Source organism: Apodemus sylvaticus, chromosome 1 (assembly GCF_947179515.1).
Source record: "Apodemus sylvaticus chromosome 1, mApoSyl1.1, whole genome shotgun sequence".
NCBI lineage: Eukaryota > Metazoa > Chordata > Mammalia > Rodentia > Muridae > Apodemus > Apodemus sylvaticus.
The window spans coordinates 87117550-87137769 of NC_067472.1; the positions used below are offsets into that span (position 1 = coordinate 87117550).

The window sequence follows — 20220 nt, forward strand, 5'->3', positions numbered from 1 at the left end:
ACACTCTGAACTCATGTGCAACTGCCCTGTTGGGTCTGGGAAACACTTCCCCTGTATCCTCTGTACCCTCTGACTTAAAGTTTCTTACACCCTGCCCTTCTCTTCCACAAGGATCTCTGAACCTCAGGAGGAGGGTTCAACAGCACTCCATGTGTGGTCACAATCCAGTATATGGGCAGCACTTGATAGGTTTAATAAAACAACGAGAAACAATAGAGCAACAAGAAACAGTTAGCTGGGTGTGAGAGGTGGATCTGTGAGGTGTTGGCTGAGGCTGTGACTGTCATCAAAATACACTGCAATAAATTCTCCCATAAATAACAAGATTCACAAAGAAGGAAAAAACAGAGGATGGTAGGTTTAAAGTATACAAAATTAAAAAAATAAACAAAAAGATTGTATGGGGAGCATTACTGAGAAACACTGTCTTCCAGATAGGACATGGCAGGTTTCCCATGCTCCAGTGGCTGTCCCTGGGGGACTATTACCAACGAAGACATGAAGTGGGAAGGGGAACTGCTGTGCCGGGCATGGAGGGGCTGAGCGGGGAGGAAATAGGGGTTTGATATGATTATGTTTCACTGTATACTTGTATGAATGTTTCAAGAATAAAGGAAAGTTTAAAAATAGAAATAAAACTACAAGAAGGGCAGAGAGCTCAGAGGAGAGGAGAAACACTGTCACTAACGACAAGCTGGCTCTGCTCCACAAGTCTGGGCCTTGCTGGCTTTCCTACTCTGTTGCACTGAGCTGCACATTCTCTGATCTGAAGCCCAGTTCAGCCATCTAGCAATAAACACAGGCTTTCCCCAGCCCCAAGGTTTGCCTGTGAGAACTCAATCCAAAGGGTTGGGGGCAGAGGCACATTGCAGGCTGAGGCAGGAAGATCATGAGTTTGAAACCAGTCAGGGCAGGACTACATCACAAGATCATTGAGAGGCATGATACAGAGAAGGACACAGTCAAGGGAGAAAGGGGAGACAAAGGAGGCGGAGGAGGAAGAGAAGGATGAGGAAGAGGAAGAGAGAAAGAGACAGACCCCCAGAGAGCTGGGCCCTCAAAACTCCCAAAGCCCTGTGCTGTCAATGTTACATCTATACTCAGGGCCTCACTACCCCGTGGTTGTAAAGACAGCTAAGATTCCAACTCTGCACCTACCCTGTGCCAGCAGTCCAGAGCTCTCAGGCCTCAGGATATGACTTCCTTTATTCTCAGCTTCCATGGAACCCTGCCACCACCTCTGCTTTGGACATGGATACACACAAAAAGGCCAACTTGTCCAAGGTCATCTATTTCCCAAAGTGGCAGAACCAGAGGCAGACCCACAGTATCCTGGAGACTTGAAAGCCACCATCAGTCAGGGCCTCAGCACACCCTGCTGGAGGCCACCAAACACACAGGTAATCAACTCTACTTCTCCAAGTCTTTGCTCAGACCATTCACTCCATCAGAAGGTCAAGTATTCCTTCCCTCTCCTCTTCCCACATCCTCTGTATAAGCGTACACATTCTTCTGAGCTACCCACAATCAAGGGCAAGAAGTTATCTGGATTAAGGGCTCTAAGAAAAAGCAAGCAGGCGTTTCTGGGCTGTCTCTAGGTGGGAAGCACTAATGTGTAAGCCTTTGGTGACTGCTCTGTGCTCCAGGGTGACAGGCAAGAAAGTTTGCATTAAGTATCAGCATGATCCTATCTACTTGCGGGGACCCTTGTACATAAATGGAGGGAATTAAGCCTTTTCTAGCATCCTAAGATGGTCTGAAGGGGTTTTCAAGACTCTGATGAACTCAACCTGGCAGAGGCTCAGCCTGAAAGTGGAGATGCGGTCAGGGCAGGAAGAAGGCAAGCCAGAGAATGAACTAGGAGGAGGTGATGCTTTAGAAGAATCTGAGATGGGAGGTCGTTCTCAGAGACAAACAAAGCAGCCACCTCCCGAGAGCTTCATATTTAGCTCTCTCCTTCTCAGTAATTGGCTGCATTATTTATTTGGCCAGTAACTGCTCTGTGTGGCTTTCAGGGCGACAGTGATGGGCTTTTAAGGTTTAGTGCGACTGCATTAAGAATCAAGCAAAAATCATCAGATGAATTTTTAAACATGAAGCAGACACCACGTCACTGTGCAACAGCAGCTTAAAGTCGGGGTGAAGGCACCATGGTGCTGCGCTTACGCCCCCCCCCCCCACTCCACTTGTCTCACTTCCCCAACACCCTTCCAATACTTAGAAGCCTCTCGTGTGAGCTACACAGAGAGTGGAGTGTCACCCCCAATAGCAGGGTATTTGCTCTTCAAAGATTAGATTCCATTTCCCTGTGTCTGGTGTTCACACACATGAACAAACAGAGACACTAAAACCACCCCTGAACTGCTGTGGCCAAGCAGTTCTCAGGCTTTCTGGGCAGGATGTCGGACCTGGCCTGAGATGGACTGGAAAAGATCAGGAAAATATCTGCACTGCTCCATCTGTCTCTATCTGCCTCCGTGTGGCCTGACTCCCATGCTCCCTACTAGAAAAACATTTAAAAACATCCCTGGCCGCCGTGTTCTTTCCTCCTTCAAGGCATCGCTCCGTCCATGCACGCAGGGCTGGATGTGGTTGGGCAGACTGCCTAAACAGCAGGGGGGCATCAAGGACAGAGAGAGGCTTACCTTGGGAGAGGCACTGGTTGGCCAGGGCAACCTGACCAGAATGCAAGTAGAGGTTGAGGCGGGTGAAGATCCCCACCAGGGACGGGACGGTGATGAAGCAATAGGCTACACAGGCCTGGAGAGACGGGAGATGGGGATGGTTAGCCAAGATGCCCGTGGGTTCCAGCAGACACACACGTACTCTGTTCTCTCCAACACAGACACACACACATATACACACACATGCACACAGACATACACAGACACACAGAGGCACCCACACTCCCTATCAAGCCCAGTTCTGATGAGCCCTGGGAGGCTGGGGAAGGAGGAGGGAAATAGAGTTTGAAAACTAACTCTCCATCCCTGGCTACACTTATGCATAGATAACATTAACACCTCCATGTGTGCAAGAGAAACTGCTTGCTAAGAAATATGGAGGTATCTAAATGGACTGCCTTGTCTGCCTCAGTGGGAGAGGATGTGCCTAACCCTGCAGAGACTCGATGTGGGGGAGAGGAGTGATACGCAGAGGGGGGCTTCTCTTCCTCAGGAGAGAAGGTGGAATGGGGGGAGGATCTGTGTAATAGGGAACTAGGAAGAGAGGGGGCACTGGTGTTGGGATGTAAAGTGAATAAATAAATAAATTTAATAATAAAAAAGAATGTGTGAATTAGAAATGGTAGTTTTGTGTAATAACATCCTACAATATATAAAATACACAGGTAAAGAAAGAAATATGGGGGTAATGAGAAGCTAGCTGGAGAGGACAAAATGCCTGACAGTGGCTGACCCCAAGGACAGAGGCGAGAGGTCAAGGGGCGCAGGTGACACTTCCTGTCACTATAATCACTTGGGTGTGGTCTCATTTTAAAAGGTGGGGACACTACCACTCTACTATGATTAGGAGTGTCAACTCAAGAAACTGATATCCTGGGTATAACATTGACTCGGATATAACCCTAAAAGCAAAAACTATACTAGGTACAAGCATGAGGATATTATATGAAAATTATATTGCTTGAGAAATTTTGTATATTAATATATTGGGGAAAAACTCAAGAGAACATGGCTGGCACACAGAGATACAAACGCATCTCAACCACCTCAGAACACCAGAGGGAGAGCATCCCTTATCTGAGGTGTTTCTGGTTTCAAAGAGATTTGGATTTTGGAGTATTTGTGTATATAACACATAGTGAGGTGTCCTGTAGCTAGGACTCCCGAGTCTAAACACAGAATCCCTGTGTGCTTGATACACGCGACTGGAAGGTTGCTGTGCACAGCACGTTCGCACAGAAACCAGAGTCATCGTGGGAAGCTGCCCATCATGGGATCACAGCAAGTTTCAGATTTTACAGAGATTTGGAGATGTATGCTTTGTGTTGAAATTAGGCTTCTTGTACATTTCTTTTGAAAACAGTACAGAAGCTGATTAGCTCATCAATTCCTTGGGAAAAACAAATCTAGAAAATCAACACTAAGCCATCCTTATCAGGGTACATTTAGCTCCTCCCACTCCCCCGAGCATTTAGCAATGTGCAAACTCAGTGGCCCACCAAGCCTGGAGCACTCATCTTTAGAACACACCCGGACAAACGCAGCCGTCTTTCTGGAGTGGTTTCCCTTCATGACTTTCCTTGTTTCCATTGCCAACCGGTTCACACTCTGGTTGTGAGGAGACAATAAAACAGAAATGGTTATGATCACAACCCGCCCTAAGATCTTCCAGAGGTTAGGGCGTGAGCTCCACGGACAGCAGTGCAAACAAGCAGACACAGACTGAGGCTGAGCAGATGGCCCCGACGCTGAACTTAGGCAGGTTAGGTTGTCATGGCTCGAGCAAACACCTCCAAGACAGCAGGAAAAAGGCTGTGTTGGTCATGCGTACCAATGAGCATAACAAATTAACTGTTTCTGCTTTAATGAATAGCCAGAATTTACCCCATTTCCAGAAGTTCCACATTCCAAGGAAACTTCCAAGTCTAGTAGACCCAGCAACGTGACCACATGGTGCTGATACTAACAGCGGGAACTGTCATTACTCGTCACTCGGCTGATACACACCACTAGGCCATCTGATCCTTAGAACCCTATGGGGTGGGCACTATGACCAACCCCCTCTTTATAGATTAAAAATTTACGTCTTAGAATGATTTGTGCACAATAACATAGTAAGAAGTAAGTACATACAGAGTGTTATTCTTCTTCAATAGTTATTAATCAATTAAAAAGAATGATGGAAGCCGGACGTGGTAGCGCACGCCTGTGATCTCAGCACTTGGGAGGCAGAGGCAGGCGGACTTCTGAGGTCAGCCTGGTCTACAGAGTGAGTTCCAGGATAGCCAGGGCTATATAGAGAAACCCTGTCTCAAAAAACCAAAAATAAATAAATAAAAAAATAAAAAGAATGATGGAAGTTTGGGTCCCCAAACTGTGTGCCATGGCATCCCCAGAGAGCCACAATCAAGGGCAGACTTTAAGGGACAGCAATTGTCAGATGCTGTGCAAAGTGCTAGTGTGATGTAACTTGTGACTCACAAACACACTGAATTTCACCCCTTGTAGCCACACTATGCATAATGGGTCTTTTCAGCAGCTACGGTGATAAAAGCAAGTAGTATGCAAAGCCAATGTGTGCATGTATGTGTGTGTGTGTGTGTGTGTATGTGTGCTTATGTGTGTGAGTGTGTTTGTGTGCGTGAATGTGCGTGAATGTGTGTCTGTGTATGTGTGCATGAGTGTGTGTGTGTATGTGTGTGTGTGTGTTAGATGAGGAATAGAAACACGCACAGTGGTACGGCGGGTGATCAGATTCCAAGGCTGGGACTTGCAGCGCTGACTGACAGGCAGCACACACTTCAGCGGGCAGTGGTTACGGTTGTGCAAGTGGCATACTTCTGTCTGTTCTGCTGGATACAGGGATGGAGCCCAGAGCCTCACACATACCTGCTACCACTGTGCTCCATACCCGGTCTGGCTTTCTTATAGTTAGATGTATACATATATATTATTATTTTACTCTTAGACATTTAATAATAACCAGACCGTCACTATTTCTTTTGACCCGGGGGTTACTAAGACTGCAGAGAGCACTGAGACAAGGGCCTCCAGGTCACCTGCCCATCAGTGGACTCAGTGCAGACCTCTTCACTCTTGTCACTATCATGCAGAAATGAGAGCATACAAATTTCTGAGAAGCCTGGGGCAGGGCAGGGGGAGGTTAGACATGAAGAAAGAAAATCAATGAAACATAAAAAGAAAGAAAAAAAGGACTATGAGCGCTCAAAAACTTAAGCAAGGCTATGGATCTGATCAGCCTCCAAGAAACCACCTTTCCAGGAGAGTAGCAGGAGGGTGGGTGTTCGAAGAATCACGGGGTGATCCCAGCACTCGGGGTGTTGGCGTGGTATTGTAGAGGGAGGAGGATCAGGAGTTCAAAGTGAGCCTCAGCTACATAATGAATTTGAGGCTAGCCTGGGCTACTTGAGACCTAGCCTCAACTAAAGGAAAACTCCCAAACTGAGCTAGTATGTGGTAAACTGATAACCAATTAACACTCATTGAAAGAACACATGACAGGAATGCTCACGTGGATCAGCTGCACAAGAACAGGTTCCAGGTTGCAAAACATCGACCTGGACTCAACGTAAAAGCTGAGCTGCTGTTCAAAGTCACGGCCGAAGGACACCTAGGGTCAATGAGAGAGAGAAATGTGAAAAGACACAGTCAGTGTTGTTATTAGTGGGAAGACGAATGTGTGCGTGCCCACACATTCATACGTGCGCTCTCTCTCTCTCTCTCTCTCTCTCTCTCTCTCTCTCTCTCTCTCTCTCTCTCTTGTTCCCTGACACAAAGGTCTCCTACCACTTGAGCAGCCCAATTCTGGGTAAGGACAAGAAGTCGAAAGGCACAAAATAGAAACTGGGCAAAAAATAGATTTTCCAGACTGGGAAGGAAAGAAAATCATGGAATTTTCACAGAACATGAATTGGGTCCTTGGGAGCCATTTGTCACAGGGGCTTCCCTGAGACTGGCCATGCCCAACTGTTTCCTGATGGGGACCTGACCTCAGCAGCTCCTAGTGGCAGCCAGGGCCATAAAGGAAGTTTCTCCACCATATCCCCTTGGTACGCCTTCCCTTGGCTTTATGGACAGCAGGAGGGTCCCCTTCTCCTCAGACTGTCCCCATAGTAGGTGTGAGGTTCACACCTGACTCCCTGTGACTCAGTAACCTTCAGACAAAGGCTGAAGAAGGGAAGACTGCCCTGGGTCAGCATGCTGTGTAAGTCAAGGATGAAGGACAGGCACTCGGTAAAAACCCCTGGGTCCATTTTCTACCTGGGAACAGAAAGGCTGTGTGTGAATTTTTATCAAAATCAATGGCATCCATGGAACCAGTGGGTACTTCACCCTGCTGCTGAGCAGATCACGTTCCTCGACATTTTTACCCCAGTCAGTTTGGATTCTGCTGTTTTATTAAAAGAGAGGGTTCCAAGCTAGGTGTATAAGGTGCACCTATAATTCTAATTCTAAAGCAGGAGGACTTCTTCAGTCCAGAAGTTCAAGGCCAGCCTAGGCAGCACAGTAAGACCTCAGTAACACCCAGAACTAAGATGAATCAGGACATCAAATGACAGGATGCTTCCAGGAAAGACTGAAGCAACCCTTCCCACTGTGGGATCTCTTTGGGCTCTTCCCATCAGGAAGTGAGGACTCTTCATTTCCTCCATTTCCTCTCCCTCACAGATGACCCTGTGCCTTACTTTGACCAAGAGAACTCAGCAGAATATAGCAGAGGGCCACTGTACATCTAAGGCTTGGCTTTCCAAAGCCTGGAGCTACCATATTGTACCCCCGTGAAAGACAGCACTGTACGAGCTAGAAACACAGGACTACTAGATGACAAGACATGAGTGGGAGGGAAAGGCTACTTGGGAGAAAATGGAGTCACCCAGCCACACTCTTGGAAGGTAAGCGAGGTGCTCCTGGGCACTCCATGGAGCCATACGGGCTGACACCCTGTGGAGAAGTCCGGATGTCCAGTCAACCCACGGCTGTACAAACAATTAAGAGAACAAGACAGATGGTGGCTGCTGAGGGAGGGAGTCAGATTTCATGGTAATATGCCCATGTTCTATTAAATAATGCCATACCCAAGCTCATGCAAGGAACACTAATGAAACTCTAATGTGACAGTGGGTCACAAAAAATCAAAATAAAAGACATGAAAGTAAGAGGCAGACTTGTTGAGAAAGGGTGGAGGGAGTGGGAGGGAGATGAGAGAGGGTGATGGGGAGTTACCCCCAGAGCATACAAGAGCCAGTCTTGCTAGGCCACAGGGTCAGAAGCAAGCCTGTAAGGGACAGAAGGCAACGGAGAAGAGGGTGAAACTAAAGATGACACAGAGGGGAGGTCCTGTGGCAGAGGAGACCCCAGGAGCGTTCAACTACACTTTGTTCCACCTCCCCACTGACTTTGCCCCCAGTCAGCTTATCCTGCCTCTCCATGCCCCAGGGAGCCCTGGCAAAATTTCTAATTCTGTCTTATCTCAGTGGAAATGAAAGGCACTGGGGAATACACTGGGAGCCACTCTCCGCAGAGGGGATAAACATTACATCATGTTTCCTAGTGAACTGAAGCTTCTTTCCCACAAACTTACCATTTTTATAAATCCATTGATCAAATGGGCCAGCATCCTTTTCTCATCCTCAAGAGTGAGCGCACTAGAATCAATAATGGTGCATAATTAACATGGGGGCAGCAAATACAGCCATCTGAAGAGGAAGGCACCCGAGGCAGGCGCTTTAACTAGCTGAGGCGCCTGTGCAATTTCTAGATGCAGAAACTTTCAACAGGCTGTCTATCTTAGGATAGAAGCGTTAACTGAAGGGAACACAATTCTAATGTATGTCTCCTCTCCCGAAAGACGCCCACCGCTCTGAAAGTGTGTTTACCAATAGCACAAGAGAAGGCAACTTTCTCTTCTTTGGAATTCAGGCAACAAGCTCTAATATCAGAGTTTGTATTTCAGAGAAAACATGGCACCTTCTCATTTTCAAAAAATTCTACCACATAGCAACGGACTAACAAACACACTCACCATTCAGCTCCTACTATCTCCCGCTGCCCCGCGATGCTGCTTGCACGTGACTACACATCCCTACCTCTACCCAGAAAGCCATCTTATTTTTAAATGCGTTTGGAAACAGATCTCATTTATAACTGACAGAAAATTTAACGCAAATACAAATTTCTTATTGTTGAGTCTGGTTTTGATTACATATACAAATAGTTGCCCCAAATTCATTTTTAAAGTTTTTAAAAAGTTGACATTGCTGCTTGAGATCAATAGCAGAGTGACGGCCTAGCACTGGGCAAAGCCTTGGGTTTAATCTCCACGAACAAAAACAAACAGGAATGAAAATTTCAATTGGCTCATTATAAGGGAAAATAAGTGTTGACATACAGTGTGCCCCAGGGTCTTTTCGGTTTTTGGTTTTTTTTTTTTGTATTCGAGACAGGGTCTCATTATATGACCCAGGCTGGCCTCCTGCCTGAGCCCCCAGAGAACTGGGCTTAGAGGTGCACAGTATCGTGCTTGGTTCCCTATAGTTCTTTTTTTTTGGGGGGGGGGTTGTTTTGTTTTTAGTTTTTTGTTTTTTGTTTTGTTTTTTGAGACGGGGTTTCTCTGTGTAGCCCTAGCTGTCATGGAACTCACTCTGTAGACCAGGCTGGCCTCGAACTCAGAAATCTGGCAGCCTCTGCCTCCCTGGTGCTGGGATTAAAGGAGTGCGCCACCCCCACCCAGCCCTATAGTTCTTTAAGACAGTATCTTCCAGCCTTCCTCATTGCTAGGTCTGATAAAGTGAATGCAGGTCCTGTGACTCTTCCACGTGTTGTCCCTCAGAGAAAGTTGCTGTTCTTTAAGGCATGGACGGGGCACTGTTGAGGTGACCCGCCTTCCAGCAGGAAGATGGGCAGCAGGGATCAGGGATGGCACAGCAACGCCAAGAAGGAACTGCGTCGTTCCCAGGAGCTGTCAGTCTTCAGTGCAGGTCTCCGGAGCCAAGCACTACTTTGAAAATAAAGTGTCTATGGGCTTTTATTTCTAGTTTTGCTCAATTAAAGTCTACTGGGCTAATTTACTATAAAAACGTTATTGTCAAGACAGTCCCACTATGTAGTCTGACCTTGAACTTGTGATCCTTCTGCCTTAGTCTTCCAAGTGCTGGGATTCCTAGTGTGTGCCACTGTACCTGGCAAAGGTGTAATACTGATAACATTTGGATTTTTATGACTACTTGTGCATTTGAAGGCACAGTTATAAAGATTCTGAAATTAAAAGGAGGGATGCATCCTGTGGATGATGAAGTTCCAAAGCAACTCTCGATCCTTAACACACACACACACACACACACACACACACGCACGCACGCGCGCGCGCACGCACACACACACACACGCACGCACGCACGCACACACGCACGCGCGCGCACACACACACACACACACCACACCCGCCTCCCCAACCCGTGAATTGAGCTGCTGTGCAAACATTCTTCAGAGAATAAAATAGCTACAAATAACTTACAGGATGGAAATATAATTATAAACACAAAATCTAAAAGGCTAAGGGGGCTATCTCATCCTCGGATGGCAAGGCTAGACCAGACACTAGACCTGAGCTTTCAACAACCCAGGCACATAAACCAAACATAAGAAATGAAAGTTAGGAAAGATATCTCAGTGGTTACGAGCACTGGCTGTTCCTCCAGAGGAGCCAAGGTCAAATCCAAGAACCCAAATGCAGCTCACAACTGACTGCACTCCAGCTCCAAGAGATCTGATACCCTCACAGACACATGTGCAGGAAAAACAAATTCACATAAAATAAATCATTTTTAAAAAGAGAGATGGCAGCTATGTTATTTGCATGTTAAGTAAATGTGAGAAAAATTTAGAGGCTATGCTACTGGCTGGGTGAGTGGTCAATACACTAACTACTGCCCTCAGAAATCTCTAGGAGACACAGAATTGGAGTTCACTTACACAAGTGTGAACTTTCTTCTTCCCAATAGATATGTCTCTGCAAAATATGTGCTATCTCATTTTTCTTCTGAAGGCTGGCCTATATTCCTTGCTCTCTAGGACTGGAAGGTTCTGGTTAACAGGAGGTGCGCACGCACACATGCAGAGAATGCAGATACTGGTGTCAAGCGTCGCTATCGATTGTGCGGCACCTATTCTGAGCAGGGTCTCACTGAACCTGGAGCGTCTCGGTTCTGATAGGTGAGCCGGGTTGGCGGAATCCACCCGTCTCTGCCTCTCTACCAGTAAGGTTACAGATGTGCACAGCAGCATCTGGTTTTGACATGGATACTAGAAATCCAAACCCAGGTCCTCGTTTGCACAGCAGGCACATTATCAACCGAACCACCCTCTGCCCCACCACTGTGAGCAGATATCTCTTTTCATTTGTCTTGTTTTGTGTGCATGTGTGTGAGTCTGTATGAGTTCGTGTGCACCCTGTGCACACAGGAGCCTGCAGAGGTAAGAAGAGGATGTCGGATCTCCTGGCACTGGAGTTACAAGAGATTGTGAGCCAACAGCTGGGCCCTAGGACTCCAACCCAAGTCCACCACGAGAGCAAGAGCACTCTATCCTGTGCACTCTCTCTCCAGCCCCAGATGTCGGGAATCTAGACCAGACCAAGCTGTTTGCAGCAGCTGCTTACAGATGTCACTCCCCAATGCACCCCGGCTACACTACAATTCAGTTTTAAGAGAAACTTACTTCACAGAGTCATGCATAGTCTTGCAAATGTGCAAAAGGGCATTGAGGATGACGGGGTCCTTGGTTGGTTCCTGCTGGTGCCTAGGAGACACAAGAGACAGTTGTAAAAGCTCTGTCCGGGCCATGAGAGCGGGCTGGGTCTCAGCAGCTATGCATGTCTAGGAACCCGTGCACCCATTAGGTGCACTGCTCCGGTTTGCTCTCGGCTGCTCTGTAAGCAACAAGGTGCTCCTTACACACCGGACCGCCCTTCCTCGAAAAATCACGGGAAGTTCTACTACATTTAACACCTCTGCAGCTGCCCACAACCTGCACAAAAGTGCCAGACAAAGCGTGACATAAGAGTACAAACCCTCAAGATGGACCTTCATGTAAAGTAGGTGTATTCGTTCCAAGTATAATAAAGATAAAGCAGTCAATGTTGATCTTTAGGAAAGAATCCATTTAAAATTTTTATTCATTTATCATTATGGTGTATATTTGTGTGGGTGGGCACAGACACACTGCACCACGCATGTGGAGGTCAGAGGGCAACTCTGAGGACTGAACTCCTTTGCAGGATTAGTGCCTTTCCACATGAACTATCATCCCGAGCCAGGAATTAATCTAGAAAGGGAAGCAGAGGACCAGGATGGTGACGTGGGTAAAGGCAGACGCTACCACGCCTGACAACCCATAGGGTGGAAGGAGAAACTAACTCAAGCTCCCTCTGACCTCCCCACCTGCACTGCTGCATATGCACACACTCACACACATGCACACACACATGTGCACATATACATGCATGTGCACATACATGTACACACAGGCATACATACATACCTGCATTTGTACACACATACATGCACATGCACACACAGAGAAATAAATGTAACTAAAAACCTTTTAAAATGTGCATGTCTTTTCTTTTGGCCTCATCACTTAGGAGGTTGAGGGGTTTTGTTTTTAGTTTGGGGTTGAGATAGAATCTGGTTGTGCTGCCCAGGCTGGTTCTAGGGCCTAAGCAATCCTCCTGCCTCAGCTTCCTGAGTCTCTGGAGCTGCAGTCCCATGCCACCATGCACATGAGGGCAAGGTTATAGGTTTCCCAGTTCTAGAACAATGTGCATATACGACAGGCTCTTGGCATGCTTGCGTAGACAGTCTCCACTGTCTGACAGGCATTTCGTGTATCTGTTCACATAGATAATGTTCTACCTTGAACACTTAATGACTTAGAATCTTAAAAAAAAAAAAAAAACTAACTAAATTAAAATTAAAGTGATAGGAAGAAGGCTCGGCAGGTAACACTGCTTGCTGTGTAAGCATGAAGCCTGGAGTTCAAATCCCTAGTGCCATGTAAAAAGCCAGATATGGCTGTGCACTGCCTGTACATTACATGGAACACTACCAGTAGGCAGTTTTAAGAAACATGGGCTTAAGAAAATGGCAGGAACTAAGTTAGAAAACAAACAAGAAGCAGCCTGCTATGTACCGTGCACTGAAGACAGAGGCTTTCTTGGCCCCGGTCCCCTCTGCGTACGCCTGCTTCCATCTGTAACTGCTGCTGGGCAGGCAATTCCTTCACAGTGCATGTGGTGGCACTCTGCTGCAATCCTGGGACTCAGGAGGCTGAGACAAGCTCAACTGTAGGTTCAAGGCCACCCAGGGCCTCATAGGATATACCAGGGTAGCCATGGCTATATAAGATGCTGACTGATACAAAACAAACTAACAAACAAACATCAGTCCTCATGCAAAGATTCCTAAAATCATGTTAAGGCCTGAAACTGGTGGCCAGCATCATATCAATATATGGTAATTTGTGCTTAGTTTTTTTTAAACATTTATTTATTTTGGGGTGTGTGTGTGTGTGTGTGTGTGTTCCGTGGCATGCATGTGAAGCTGGTTCTCTCCTTCCATTATATGGGTTCTGGGGACCTGCCGTGGCTAAGCAATCTCTCCAAACCTTCTTTTGCTTTCTCAAGCATTAATTACTAACTTTTAAAATGATGCCTCATATTTAAGAAATTATCAAGGGGCTTGAAAGATGTCTCAGAAGCTAAGAGCACTTTCTTCCAGGTTCACTTCCTAGCAGGGTGGCTCACAACCACTTCTACCTCTGATGCCCTCTTCTGACGCCCGCCCATGGGCTCCTGTATACAACAGTACGCATAACTCAGGCATACACACACATATATTTAAAATAAAACAAAGCCGTACAGATTGATTTAAGTGTATGAGTGCCCGGCCTGCATGCACCTGCTGTGCCAGGTACATCCCTGATGCCTATAGGCTTCAGAAGAGGGCATCAGGCCCCTGAAACTGGGGAGATAGGTGGTTGCGGGCTGTGGGTGGATGCTAGGAACAGAAACTGGTCCAGTACAAGAAAAACAAGTACTCTTAATTAGTAACACATTTTTTCAGCCCTTAATTAGGGAAAAATGGTGGGGGAGGGGTTCCTAGCAGTATACAATTTACAGTCTGTCATGAAGGAAGATCAAGGCAGAAACTGAAGCAGAGACTGCAAGGGAATGCTGCTTCCTACCTTACCCCCCAGGGATTGCTCGCTTTTTTTAAAATAAATTATTTTAAATAATCTTTATATATAATACATATATTATATATATTACATATTCTATGTTATTTATATAATAGATAATACACATGTATAATGCATGTATATATAATGCATTTCATTTTAAATATTTAAATGTATATAAAAGTATATGTATATACATATATATAATATGTATTACATCTATAATTCTATCACAGACACAGAGACACACACAGAGACACACACACAGAAGGTCTTGCTAACTGTGATCCTACCATCTGCCTGGCTCAGCCTCCTGGCAATGGGATTACAGGAAAGAGCAAACCATTGTGCCTGGCACGGCTGGCACAGCACCTGCCTTTAGTTGGCTTCTCCCTGGGCTTTTAGGGATGCTTTCAGCACTAGGCCTCAGAGAGCATGAACCACCAACGCAGCTCGTGCGGCGATAGGCCTCTCGGCGGCCAGTTGTGCCGTCCTGTACTCACTTGATAAAGGCTTCCATGATGCACTTGCAAACCTCCACCCGCACGCTCTCTTTCTGGAACATGTCCAGAAATGGTAGAAACTTTTCCTAGGAATAGAGAAAGCATTTGATGTGTAACTGACACAAATAACTAGAAAGGAAGAATTTGTGGGTCATTTTTTTGGAGGTGAGGACTATCAAAGCAGAAGGAATGTTCAAGAGTCCCCTGGAATTCTTTTGTTGTTGTTGTTGTTGTTGTTGTTGTTGTTTTAATGATTACAGAGTAAACACCCTTAATCCAAAATCTGAAATTTTACATGTTCCCAATTTGGTAATTTTCAGAAAAGTGCCAACACGATGCCTCCAGTTCTCTATCATGACATCTGCATCACTGTCGCTGCACGGCTTGCAGTGTGGACACAGACATGTCAGGCACATCCCTGAGCTGCACCATTAGTCTCCTGTACAGAATCTTTAAGCTGCTGCGTGAACCTCTGGCTTTGTGTAACGGTGCATATGAAACACAGATGAATTCCATGTTTAGATGTGGGTCCTATGAAAGTCCCCAAATCTAAGAACAAAATACCAAGTATGAAATACTTCTCACCCTGAGCATCCGGATAACGGGTGCTCACCTGCAGCAATGTGGGGTGCTCACCCCTCTGAGGAAGAAGAAATTAAACAGAAACAGCAGTTTTCTTTCAGTCTGCATGTACCATATTTTTTAATAGTGTTTCAGTCACTGGAGCATATAAAAGCCTGCTTTTATAAAAGCCTGGGTAACGGGAAAACATTACTGCAAAGGAAGACATATGTCTCCAAAGGTCATTGAGAGATGCTACTCACCACTGAGAAAAGAACTGAGAAATCATGGAAGTGGGCGATGACTTTCTTAATTATTGATTGAAGCTGTGGAAAAGAACGCAAGCTGCTTAATAAAACCTCTGTGTTCAAAACAGGCAGCCCTCCCTCAGCACGCGCCACTACAGTCACAACAGAGTTAGCTGGGATTGCTCAAGGATGGAAACATAGATCAGGTTAGACCCTGCCTCAGTCGGTTGCCCTTCTCTACCTCATCCTTCAGTGGAGACTGTATCTTGGCCTCAGCCCCTTCTCCCTCGTGGCAATGTCCCGTGATGATTAAGTAGGACTGCCTATGCTCAGGGAAGAGCCTGTTCTGCAATGCTTTCTACTTATCTTTCAAAATAAAATGAAGCCCAGGGTGGCTTGAGCCACGTACAGTGTGTTGACAAGGATAACTTGGAATGTCTAATCCTTTCGCCTCTACTTACCCAACGCTGAGGTTATAGATATGTGCCACAATGCCTGTTTTATGTGGTGCTGGGGCATCTACTCCAGGGCTTTGCACATGCTAGGCATCCCAGCCTCTGTTGCTAGTCTAGCAGACCACAAACGACTTAGACCCACAGTCTCACACAACCATTCAAGCTGTAAGTGAAGCATGAAAGCAGCTAGAACCAACACGGAAAGAGATGAGTGTCTATGTGCTAATAAAACTTTATTTAAACAAACAAGTGATGGGCCACAAGTGGATATGGGCCACAGACTGCCATCCCTTATTATATAATCCACCATGATTCTGCATTTATTACTTCAGTGAAAGGAAGATGATAGAGTTTACCAGTGGAGTCAAGGGCTACTGACCCAGAGATCGTACCAAGGCTCATTAATGCCCAGAGCTTCCTGACTACTGCCTTCATCCTAGGAATACAGACTCTTGGCCAAAAACTACTTGGTCTGGGAGAACCAGGAAGATGCTGCTTTTAAATAAAAAGTAATTCCTGGCCTTTGGATGCTGCCCAGAACATTTCCTGACAAACCCCTTGTTTGTACTAGGAACTGTTGCCACAATGTACAAGCTCAGTTCTTAAGGAAGCAGCTGGCCAGGAGAGCTGAGGGAAAGACTAAGGTGGGCAGTGGCAGGGAGACAGTGCGTTCCAGGCTAGACCAGTCAAGACATGGGAGACCTCATGCAAAAACAGAAAAGAAAAACTTCATGACGATCGAGCACAGTCACAGGCCCTATACTGTATTAGCCTGTTCTAACACAGATAACTAATCCCTTTGGAACAAAACATTTTTAAACACTTATGCATAGCCACACGTATGTTATGGTTTTAAAAAATAGCTTTTTTCCCAGTGACCTTTCATTACAAAAACGCAGTAAACAGAAGATACTATCCAGCACCCATTTACTCCTCAACGGATTCTACAAAAGGAACAACTGTCTTCCCTTGCTGTGTCCCCTCACCCAAACACCCATAACGGAGTGATTTATAAACACAGTGTGCAGATTTTTTTGTTTTGTAATAATTTCAAGTTTACAGGAAAACCAAAAGTATTACACTAAGAACTCCTGCATATTCTTTACCCAAATTTTACTAATCTGACCAATGTGTGTGCTATGGTTTGAATAGGTGTCTCTCAAAGGTCCTTGTATTGAAGTCTTGGTTTCCTGGATAGCACAGCTGGAAGAGCGCTTTTACACGGGTGCTGGGGGTCTGAACTCAGGTTCTTGCAAATCAAGTACTCTAATTAGGGGAGCTACTCCTCAGATCTCCCCCAGTCCCTTCTACTATTCAGACCGGAAGCCCAGGAGAGCCTCTTCAATCTGTTCTAGCTTATTTCACACCCCCATGAACGTTTGGCCACTTCCTTGTTTTCTGGCACACAGTAAAAAAACAAAAACAAAACAAAAAATGCTAGCCATGGAGAAGGCTCAGTAGGTCAAACAGCTTGCCACCAAACCTTACAACTCAAGTTGGATTCCGAGGACCCACAGGGCAGAAGGAGAGAACGTCCCCACACTGTGCTCTGACCAGCACATGTACCCACACCACACACAAAATAAATAAACATAATATGTGCATGTTTCTAAAGTAGCTCCAGGCTTACTCTACTCATCATCCAAGCAGTAAGCCCCTTCTCTTCCGGCCACTGGAGTGTCCCTTTTTCTGACATGAGATCGCTTAGGCAAAGAGCCCTTCCACAAACTGCCCACTTACATACTTCTATGTTTTTCTTGTTATTTGATAATTTATTATCTCAAAGTGGCATGTTGGAGCATATAGATTTACCACAAAATATATGGGTACAGAACTGAACATAGGAAACATTCAGAGTGACTGGTGGCTTTAAAAAATGTCACAATAGTAAGGCGACAATTTACCAGGAGGCCCAGAAACAAACAGGAATACCCTCAACAGGAGGCCTTGCACCCCAGGCAGGGTAACGGGAGTCAGTTTCTCTCCTGCATCATGTCTGCTATTCCTCAGCTCTTCCCTCTCCAGAGGCAGGTTTACTCACTCATGTCTCCAGGACGAGCTCCGTGAGCCTTCTCTGGTCAGCAGTGTGACTGTGTGTGGACAGCTGTCTGCCTGTAGATGCTGCTTTATCAGAGAGCCCTGATTTTCTGTTAATGCATCTGACCAATTTTTCAATAGTGCTTCACACATTTGTGTCTTAAGTTTATCTACTGAGCTAAAAGCCCAGCACCCTGGGCATCTTTTCTAAGTTCTTTTTAGTGTGACAGAATTATAATATAGTGTGGCCCCTCCCCCTTTTGGAATGGACTACTTTAAGATCACATATACATATACACACACACACAGTTTGCTTGTTTTGAGACAGGATCTCTAAAGCCCAGGCCGGCCTTGAACTTACTAGTAAGCTTAGGTAGGCAGTGGCTGTTTGGTTAAGTAGTGATGATTTTATTTTTGTGTTTTATTTTATATTTTATTATGTTTTTATTGTCTTTCATCTAGCAAATGTTGGAGATAATATCAATACTTTTTTTAAAGTTTAAGTTCATTTACTGGGAACACAGGCATGTTATATACTGGGGACATTGACGATGCTTATTCAGAATTTGTCACGTGTCCAAAATCATCTCAGTACTTCTGTGCCACATCCCAACCCTCACAACAGCTCTGAGGACAGGACTAACATTAGTTAGCCCCATTCTACAATGGACAAAACTGAGGCCTGGGGCTAGAATGTACCAGAGCCAAGATGAAACGCAGGCTCCTTAGGTGTACGTCTGACCAGTACAAGAGTTCTTCACTGACAGAACAAGATCCCCACAGTGGAAGTGCAAACCTGTTACCTGGGGGTAGGAGTCCTCAAATGCTCGATCCGGAGTCATGTGCTTGATGACGTCAGCCAGAACAGTGTTAACTTCTCGTTTCTATACCAGGAACAAAAACCAACTCTATTGTCAGGTTGAGACAACTAGCTAACTTCCTCAGAGAGACCACTGACATGCGCATGACACCAGAGTGTGTGGATAGCTCAGTGAGTACTCCCCCTGCACATGTGAGGGCCTGGGTTCATCCCAGGACCAAAACCCAACCAACTGACCAACCAACAAGCCACACACCTCCCAGGAAATCATTTCAAATATTCCAAAAGAATAAATAAAAGGAAAGAAATCCTGTCCACAGCCTCCATCTAGTCCCCCCCCCCCCCACCGCCAAGAGGGCTATGTTAACTATAAGTCATGACTGAACACTGGTCTACAAAGATAAAGTCATTTAGGCGACTTTCTGCCTACCTGGCCCAGGCTCCTGCCTCAGCACCTGGGAAGCGAGCAGTGAGGCATTGTGGGAAAGGTGTAGACTCATCCCTTACAAGCCTTCTGCCCTAAAGACTCACTTCAGTCATCAGTGCCAGGGGAGCCGTGCACAGCCCAAATCCAGCCTATCGTTATGTAACTGACAAGTGAAGAATAGTTCCACATTCAGCCCAGGGACAGACAGTATTTCATTACAGCAAAATTTCTGAGATCTGAATTTTCAGAGTGTGTAAGGTTTACAGGAACCCAGCCATGCAACCTCATATGCTGTCTGCTATAACAGAACACTATATGGAGGTAGGTTTTTTAAAAGATTATATATATATATATATATATATATATATATATATATATATATATATATATACACACTGTAGTGTCTTCAGACACTCCTCCTGCCCCCTACTTCACCCCTGCTTCAGATTCATCCATTCACTATATGTGAGTACATTGTAGCTGTCTTTAGACACCCCAGAAGAGGGCATCAGATCTCATTACAGATAGTTGTGAGCCATGTGGTTGCTAGGATTTGAACTCAGGGCCTTTGGAAGAGCAGTCGGTGCTCTTAACTGCTGAGTCGTCTCTCTAGCCCTGGAGGTGGTTTTAAGAGAGCAGAGCTTTCCCACTTGTGGCCCTACACACTTGGGGAGTCTCAGATCAGGGCACCAACAGACTCAGGGTCTGAAGAAAGCCTGCTCCTCACAAACAGCTCCTGCTCATAGGGCCCGCTATTGATGGGAGGGGCCAATGGACTCCCATTGTTTTAAGGCCACTAACCCCACCCATGAGGGCCCCACTCTCTCCATATGACACATCTTCTCAATTACGCTGGCATCCTTGGGATAGTTAAGGAGAGTTGGTTTGACCTGCGCTCAGAATGCCAGCAGCAGCGTCAGCTGTGGAGCCTGTGGCTCCAGTTTTTAGTACTGAGGCCTCGGGGAACAGGTTCAGGCACGTGAATCCAGGAGGCAGGGCAGACACAAGTGTCCGAACCGTAACCCTGCACTAACTGGCAAAAGGCTTGGTGCTCGGGCACAAGGGTCTGAGCTGGGGTCTGCAGCACCCGCATACGAAGCGAGGAGCAGGTCCATAACTCCGGGACTGGAGACAGCTGGGAACAGAGTGCTAGAGACGAGGGGGGTGGGGTGGGATGGGGGGATTGCTGACTACCAGCCTGCTCAACAAACAGCGAGGACCTCATTCCC

General features: G+C 46.1%; 1 protein-coding gene across 1 annotated transcript in view; it reads right to left on the reverse strand.

Moving 5' to 3' along the window:
• Window positions 1-20220, reverse strand: part of Vps35l (VPS35 endosomal protein sorting factor like) — a 98407-nt gene that overhangs the window by 27321 nt on the left and 50866 nt on the right. Inside the window, exons 19-26 of the mRNA XM_052200373.1 lie at window positions 18548-18628; window positions 15268-15330; window positions 14444-14529; window positions 11421-11501; window positions 8287-8350; window positions 6217-6315; window positions 4215-4292; window positions 2646-2760 (exon numbers count right to left, since the gene is read on the reverse strand). Of these exons, the coding sequence (XP_052056333.1) occupies window positions 2646-2760; window positions 4215-4292; window positions 6217-6315; window positions 8287-8350; window positions 11421-11501; window positions 14444-14529; window positions 15268-15330; window positions 18548-18628 (667 nt within the window). The remainder of the gene's footprint in view (window positions 1-2645; window positions 2761-4214; window positions 4293-6216; window positions 6316-8286; window positions 8351-11420; window positions 11502-14443; window positions 14530-15267; window positions 15331-18547; window positions 18629-20220) is intronic.